Below are 8,970 nucleotides of genomic sequence, written 5' to 3'. Positions count from 1 at the left end.
GGTTGTTTCTATCCCAATGCATAAAAATGAATGCCTTTTCACTAGACTACAAGCTGATCAAGCTGCATCTGCTCGAGCCAAGCTCCAATAACGGAATGATCAACAGAATCAATTTGAGAATTAGAATTGGATTCAATTTGAGAGTTAGAATTCAAACCCTCACCGGACGATGCAGAAGCAGACACCGGGGCTGCAAACTTCTCTTTCATCATCTCAGGTGGAGATTCCTTGACTAAAGAATGGACCCATGACAGGTCCGGCTCCTCACCATTGTTTCCAAGCTCGAATGACGATGACCTTTTCAGGCGACCCATTTCATCCCCATTAACTGACCAATCTAATTTCCCAGTTGGGGAACCCCACTTCGACCAAGAATTCACAGGGGACCCAACAACAGAGGCAGGGTTGTTGGATCCAAGGTCACGGGAGCTAAGGCTCCGCAGCTGCTGGTGCTGCTTCTCACGCTGAGCAATCGCAGAAAGCCTTGGGCCCATTGGGGAGATGGGCTCCATGCTTCTAGGTGACATTCTCCCAGGAGATGAGATACCAAAAGAAGCCTGCAACAATGGGTGCTCAACATTTTTAGGAGAGAATACATTTGTATTTATAGGTGACAGCATACTCTGTTGCTGCTGTTGGAATTGATTGAGAATAGCTGACTTGTGTGATGGGGAGAAAACTGCAGAAGAGTCAGAGTAACGGGGAGATGACGAGATCTCAGCAGAAAATAGCTCTTCGAGGTTTGAAGGAGTCAGTGTTTTAGAACGAGCAGAACGGCTCAAGGAAGCAGCATTGGTCCTTGGCTGTGAGAAACAGCTCAAGTCATTGAGAAGCTGCTGCTGAGCATCAAAATCCAGCAACATGTTGAAATCCTCAGGTGGAATATCTCTAGCATTAAGGGATGACCTCAGGCGACTGGACTGAAAGTTGCTTCCAGGAAGGTTAAGGGTAGGAACATTAGGCTGAGGCCAAGCTCCAGATGAGTGTGAAATGCCATTCGCTGATGGAGACATGGGCTGTGCGAATGGAGAAGGAGACATGACAGAGACTGATGATGGAGAGCCAGGTAAAAGGCTCAAAGCAGCTGCCATATCCATTGCATTAGCAGGTCCAGATGCACGAGGAGAAGGGACGGCAGAACCAGTCGATAAGTACAAGGGCCGAAGCTCCTCGGATGTGTGTGCAAAAAAGCAGACCCGTCTTGCACAGTTCGTGCCATCCTTGCAGAGCCGAGTTCGGTACTGTGCAGGGTGGAGCCAGCACTCAAAAACTCCATGGGCATATTCACATAAATCTCCTCGTCTACAAGCCCCCTTTCGGAAATCAGGGCAAGGCACACAGCTGTAGTGGAACTTCCGAGGGTCTCTCCTTCGAGCATTTTCCCCAGGGTGAACAAAGGGGCACTCAGTCCAATCATGGGAATAAGCACGGGAACAAGGGCGGACCTTGAAAGAAAACATTCGGAACTCATCTGTTGCATAAATGCTGTTCTTGATATCCGGAAGAGATGGATCAATTGGGTATTCTTTCTTCTCTGAAGCCAATGTCACAGGTTGGTCACTAAACTTTGATAAAGCCATTGGTGATGACACAGAATCTGAAGCGAAGGGAGACCCATTTTCAGGCGATGAAGAGAGAGGCGGTGAGTTGGAGTTGGAATTCGAACTAGTGATGGAGATCCGCAAATTGCGCTCACCAACAGAGCCATCAGAAGCACTGTTCACAAGGAGTTCTTCGAGGGCAACTCTCATGCTCGGAAGCTTTGGAGGGACAACAATTACGTCAACTGGAAAATGGCCATTTGCATCCATAGAATTTGGATCGGCACCCGCTGACAAAAGCAGCTTAACAACATCCACAGCATTAACAGATCCACCAGATGCAGCACAATGAAGAGCAGTGCTTTTGTCTGGTCCACATGAGATATTCACATCAGCATCAGATCGTGATAGTATCAGCTTCAGAACCTCAACACTACCATAGGTAGCAGCCACCATCATCGGAGTTCTATGCTTGAGAACCATTTGTTTTGACCCCTTCTGCCGGCCATACCAGAGGCCAACCTCGTTGATTGCAGAAGCATCGCGCTCTAAAGATCGCTTAAAGCCATCAACATCATTGTTGGCAGCAAGCTCATGTAAACTGGAAAAAGAATCTTCAGTTTCAACAGTTAGATGATTCATATCTATGGTGTTAGTTTTGCTTTCTGTAGAAGATGGAGATGAAGATGACTTGGTTTTTGATTGCTCCGGACCACTGCACATGCTTTGATCAGCTGGAGCTCAAGCACAAAAAAAGCATAGCCCCATTCAAAAATTAGATCCCTGCAAACCAACAGCTACACATATCAACCAGAGAGAAGAAAAGAAAAGACAACGGTTAATGCAAAGATCAAAAATGGGAAAAACTATAAACCAAAATTCAAGGTTATAATACTACTCAAAGGAGCAAAGAAATCACAGTTCTAATTTTGATCTTTTCATTGTTTGGGACCTAAGATAAAGCTGCACTTGGGTTTCTCAGTAAACAAACAGATCTGAATACAGCTAGATAACAGATGATGCAAAAGAGAGCCGGAAACATATAAATAAAGTCTCTGAAAAGATAGAAAACAATACTAAAAAGAATGAAAACCCAAAGAAGGATCTACAGAGAATTCATCGCTCAAGCTCTCTAACAGATCTAGATATTACCAAGAGTCGACTACCATAGTCTTATTACTTGTCATTTCAGTCAGAAATTGGAAAAAAAAAGCAACGATCTTTGATATGATTTCTTGAGAGATATAAGTTAAAAGGGAGAAAATTAAAAATTAAAAAAAAAAAAAAAGGAAAAAAAAAACCTAAACTTTCAGACAGGAAAGAGAGGGATATGTATTGTGCCTTGTTTGTCCGGTGAGAAGGCTAAGGAAAAAGAGAGGAAAATTCAATCTTAGATTTCATGTTGCTTTACTGTTCACAACAGGAAAAGACACCTCGGCCATGCCAAATAATGGAAAACCTTCAACTCAAAAGCCCATTCTTTCTTATGCACCGCCTGGTTGCTGAAAAAACTCGAGAAAAAGAAGCGTAAACAAAATTCTGGAATCCTCACCTGGACTATCCTAAACCAAACAACAAAAAATCCAAAACTCTAAACTGTTATTTTCCTTCTCTTTCCCCACCTTTTTTCAGCAACTAAGCGGAGCCAATCAGCGACCACAATAATTTACCCATCACACACCACCAGATTAGCTCAGAACCAAACCAGTCACTACAAATTCAACTTAACCACTGATCATCGCCCGACTCGACAGCAAAAATCAGCTCAATCCACAACCAAAACCGCACTTTTACACGTTCTGCCGAATCTAGAAACAGATCACCGAACAATCCAGACAGAAAAAGAAAAGAAAAACTTACAGCAATCAGAAGAATCTGAAGCGTTAGAAGTCCACAGATCTAGATCGAAACAAACCGAAAAAGGCATTCACCGATCTAAGGAGAACGAGACCTGGAACGCAACACGAAGAAGAGAGCGGGAAAATCGCGACGAAAATCGGAAGCAAATGGCGTTCATCTCCATTCACAGAGATAGAGAGAGAAAGAGGGACAGCGAAAGGTGGCGTTGATAACCTCGCCCGAATCGATACTACCGAGAAAGAGCGAGAAAGCGAGAGAAAGTAGAGAGAGAAAGTGTTAGAGAGAGAGTAACGTCTAGAAATTGAAATGAAATGAAATGAAATGGGCGTGAAATGAAGACAAATTTGGAGTAAATTTTTATTTTAAATTATTTTTTTTGCGCTTTTTCCCAGAGATATAGGGACGACGAAATGGCATTGAAATTCACACGAAATGAAGGCTAAATGAGATTGAAATGCGGAGAATTTTTTAAATGAGAGAGAGAGGAGACCGGAGACCGGCTATTCCGGTGAAAGGAACACGTGGTGTACCGGTTTGGTGGGGCTGACGTCAATCCTGCAACGCATCTCCGCTTCACTTTCTACCTATATCCTTTCCTGAATATTTATATATATAGAAATTAAAAATAAAAATAGTCATTTTTTTAATTATATATTTTTCTTATTTTTAATTAAATAAAATCTAGTAAAAATACTCATATGATACTTTTAAAAAAAGTTCGAAAAATATAATTCAAATATATTAAAAATATAATTAATTTTCACATTACGACATTCCCTAATTTGCCACAATTATTTTTATAATATTTCTATATTTAGAGATGGATATTTTCCACCAAAAATATTATTTTTAATTTTTAAAAAATTCATTATTTTTATCATGGAATTAAAAGAATTAATGGACTAGTTTAATCTCTTATCTTAAATATATAAATAAAAAAAAAATATATATATATATATATATATATATATATATATACCCTCAATAATTTTAAATATATTAATAGTTTCCTTCAACTAAGTGTTTCTAAATTTTTCTTTATGTGCAATTATTACAAAAATCTTGTAAAATTTTCTAAAATTTCTTACATATTTACAAAAATTTAAATGTATTCTCCAAAATAATATATTTTAAAAAAAATTATCAAAAAACTTAGGTCATGCTTCATAACTATTTTTTAAAATAATTTTAAAAATTAATTTTTAAAAATAATTTAAAAAACGACTCTTTTATATTATGTAAAACAAAAGTTTGGTTAGGAACTTGTTTATAATATTTTTACATTTATTTTAAAAATAATTTTTATATTTAAAGCGTTCTTTTAAATCATCATACATGTTTTTTAAATAAATAAAATATATCATCTGAAAATATTTTATTTTTTATTGTTAAAATAAAAAAATAATTTTTTTAATTGTTAAACTTGTTTTAAAATTTTTTATTTAAAAAAATAAAAATTTATTATCGAAATAGGTGTCAAATAAAACCTTGTTCATTAAAAATTTATCAAATATTTTTAAATTTTTAAAATTATTTTTATTTTAAAGAACAAAAAATTAATTTAAAAATTAAATTAGAGTGACATTTTGATAATTTCTAAAGAAGTGCATGATAAGGAGGGCAAAATAGAGGTCAAAAAGAGAGGCAGGGAGTGGGTGGGAACACGGACGTGAGAGTATGATTAAAGTCGGTTTAAGTGGGTTGGCGTCCGCAATAAAGAGGGGGAGAAGTGGAGAATTGTACGAGAGCGGACGTCAGAGCAGTAGTCAATTGTGGTTAATTATGGAGTCAAATCCATCCCCCAAAGGAAGGCATGAACCACCCAACCACCAACACTTAAATTTACCAATTTATAAAATAAACGAGAAAAATTTAGATCTCTTTCAAAACTGTTATTCAAAAAAAAGTTTTGTAAAAATAGAAAATATTTTTAAAATCAGAAAACATGTTTAAAAAATTTTTTATTTTTAATAATATAATAATTTTTAAAGAATTTGTTTTGAAATCCAACATCTTGTATAATAAAATTTAAGTATTTTAAATTATTTTAAAAAAAATATTTTAAGTAATAACTAAAAATAAGATCAATACCTTAAAAAATTTTACATGATGTATATAAATTAAAAAACCCCTTTTTCTATTTAAATTTTCAAATAATATTTTGTTCTTAAAAATAATTGATAATTATACATCCAATATATAAATTTTCTACTCTGGGCCCAAATGTATATTCACGATTTTAAAATGCATCTATAAAATTAATTTATATTTATATAGTGTTAAAAACTTATTCCCTATCGAACGTGAAATATCACAAGGGACCTGTGTCTATCAATGAACACGTTAAATTTACATGAAAAACGATTATGATATCTTATATCAGATAAGGAAGAAAAATTTTAACACTAAATATAAATTCATCTTAATCTTATAGATACATTTTAAAGTTGTGAGAGTCTCTTTAGGTTTAAAGCAAACAATATCCCGATGTAGATTGTTACAAAATTATGATAGAAGGATTAAAAAAATAAGAAAAAAAAAATATGTTGAAAGTAGATTAAGATACAAAATTACTTTAGGTAAAAAGGAAAACCAAATGTCACTTATTATATATAGTTTATATGTAAAATGATAACCTACCATGAGTGAATTAGGTATGAGGGTTTATTTTTTTACAAATTTCAATAAATATAAATGTAAGAAACAAGTTAAACGAAAAAATAATAAAAATAATAAATAAATAATTACTTAAAGTAAACTGAGAAAGGAAGAGAGACTACAAACTCCAAGATTTATAATGTTCAATCTAATCCCGGTTTATCTCTATTCTCCTCTTACTTTGATTATTTCATTTAAAAAACCAATTAGTGTACAATGAAAGTTCAGAACCCAACACTTCGAATTTAAGAATAATGATGCAAGTTTAAGGATTTTATGATATTTGATAACCATCACATTGGATTTTAATCATTTCAAATGGAAACCAATTAGCATCCATGAGGGTCCAAATTTAAGAGTAGCATTTTTGCACAACAATCATCTCCCCATTAGACTCTCATAACTCAAACTCATGACCCTAGTTTTAATATCGATTTTGGATCGAACTTTGACTCTTTTATTTGAAATACAATAGATGTTTAGGTAGGCAATGCTTTAATGACATTTGAACACTGCCATTTGGATGACTTATTTTCGAGCTTCAATAAAAAATCTTAGCTTCCTAAAAATTAATGCAAGACCTAAATATGCTTAATAATATTTTATTCTCTAGAAAAAAATGTTTAATATGTCAATTAATATTATGTTTTGCCATATTTTTAATATTAGAAAAATTAAAAACACTTTATAAAATCACTATCAAACACAGTTCTACATTTTTTTTACAAATCATAATAACATATATGTGAAAAAAAAAAATTTATGCAATTTTTTGCAACCATGTCCTTCATTATGTAAAATCTTCATGCCCACATGCTAAGATGCCAAGTGTTATAAACACTTTTTTATTTTTTTTAAAAAGTAGCATCTATTCTTACTTTTATCCAAAAATTTAAGATAGAATAATAAATGACTAAATAACGGTTTTGTGGATAGTTGTTCCTCATTAATTATCCATTTACAAATATTGGTCAACAAACATCAGCTTTCCTTCTCAAATTCAATAATTTGACTTGTTTTTTTTAAAAAAAATTAATGAATATTAAATCTCATAAATAACTAATTCATTTTCAGGATCAAGTTTCAAGTGTTCAATTGTATATGAATAGTAAATCTACCCTTTCAAATAATGTGTATACATAAAAATATGATTAAGATAATATAAGATGATATGAATAATTACATTAAAGTATAAAACTTTGGGTTATATCTTTGATATACATACAAATAATGTATATCTAATTTTAGGAAGTAATACTAATTTTTAAATAAAAATTTTAATTTGAACACTCATTTAAAATAGTTTCCTAAAAAAAGTTTAGTTTATCTTGTATTTAAATGGTCTTAAAATAAATTAAAATTAAGGATGACAATGGAGAGGATTTTTTGAGGTACATGTCTCTTGCCTTTAATGATACGAGTTTGAAATTTAAATAAACAAATTAAGGATTTTTTGAGGTGCCAGTCTCTTGCCTTTAATGATATGAGTTTAAAATTTAAATAAATAAATTAAGGACGGATTCGAAATTTTTTTAGAACCCAAGGCAGGATCAAGTATTGTCTTATCCTTCCCCACTCTGCCCCATTATATATAAGATCAATTTTAAAAATTAATTTAATTTAATTTTTATTTCTTATGTTTAATACATATAATAAAAAATTACTTTTCAATAAAAATAAGTTGTAAAAAATATAATATTGTAATTAAAAAATTGAAAATAATTTTTTTTTAAATAAAAGTTTCAAAAAAAGTTAAGTGGGTTGGATCGAAATATGTATAAAAAATTAAGATACCTACCTCACCTTGCCCCATCTCACCCCCTTTAATTTTTATTTTTTTTAATAGAATGGGATGGAAATTATTTTCAATAAATGAAACAAGGTTAGGATGGGGTGACCTATCTCAAACTCACCTTATGGTCATCTCTAACTAAAATCCATTTTCTAAGCTTGATTATAATTCTTATGCCTATTTCATTTTTATTTTTTTTTTAAGAACTTATAACTTAAAATAGAGTTTAATATAGAAATTAGAACAAAGTTAATTCTCTTATTTGTATTTGATTTGGGAGTGATACTAAGAAAATGAAAAAAAAAAATACTGAAAATATAATATTCTCATGTTTGGCTTATCATGCAAAATACAAAAAAATAATAATAATTAAAATTAATTAGAATGTTATACATTTTTAAATTATTTAATATCTATTTTGAAGATGAAAAATATGTAAAATGAGTTTGAAGAAATATATAAAAATAATTTATAATCTTTATATATTTTTTATTTTATTTTAATTATTTTTTTTAAAAAAACAAAAACTTAGAATTTATATTTTAACTTATACAAAAAGTATTCTATATTAAATGAATTTTTATTTAGTCAATATTACACTTTAAAAAAATATGGTTTTGACTTCTGCTTTACCTTGCTTAAATCAAAAACAAAAAATCATATCAATATATCTATTAATTTGAAAATCAAGATAATATTACTTCAAGTTTAAGACTTTTTTCTGCTTATACAAAAAGTTATTTCATATTTAATTAAAATTTGATCGTATGAGAGTTGATACTTTAAAATTATGGTTTTGGTTTCGACTTCAACCTATAAGTAGATGAAATATTTCAAAGGTTAATATATATTTTTTTAAAAGTAATAAGTATTGGAAAATGTAATAAATAATAGTATTTTTGAGGCAAAAAGGAAATAGAAACAAAATTATAACAAGTGTACAAAAAAAGTTGAACTAGAAAGCAAAGGGAAAATGAAGCACATATAAATTAGGGATGTCCCTTTAAAAATGCAAATGAAAACTACATCTCAATTGAAGGGCCCTTTTCAAAGACCCTAAAATGAATAATATTGGTATAGCTTACTAGGGTAGAAGGTGAAGAACTTCATTTGAGAATT

At 31.5% G+C, this 8,970-nt stretch overlaps 1 protein-coding gene across 1 annotated transcript; it reads right to left on the bottom strand.

Moving 5' to 3' along the window:
- Positions 1-3,727, bottom strand: LOC100246539 (zinc finger CCCH domain-containing protein 30-like). The gene is given in 2 exon segments (NM_001280910.1): positions 1-2,324; positions 3,402-3,727. A coding segment is annotated over 1 exon segment (2,223 nt). The 5' UTR covers positions 2,265-2,324; positions 3,402-3,727; the 3' UTR covers positions 1-41.
- Positions 3,728-8,970: the final 5,243 nt, after the last annotated feature.

This window comes from Vitis vinifera, chromosome 13 (genome assembly GCF_030704535.1).
Source record: "Vitis vinifera cultivar Pinot Noir 40024 chromosome 13, ASM3070453v1".
In the NCBI taxonomy this organism is placed as follows: Eukaryota; Viridiplantae; Streptophyta; class Magnoliopsida; order Vitales; family Vitaceae; genus Vitis; species Vitis vinifera.
Note: the sequence above shows the minus strand (reverse complement) of the source record. Positions and strands in the feature narration are given on the sequence as shown.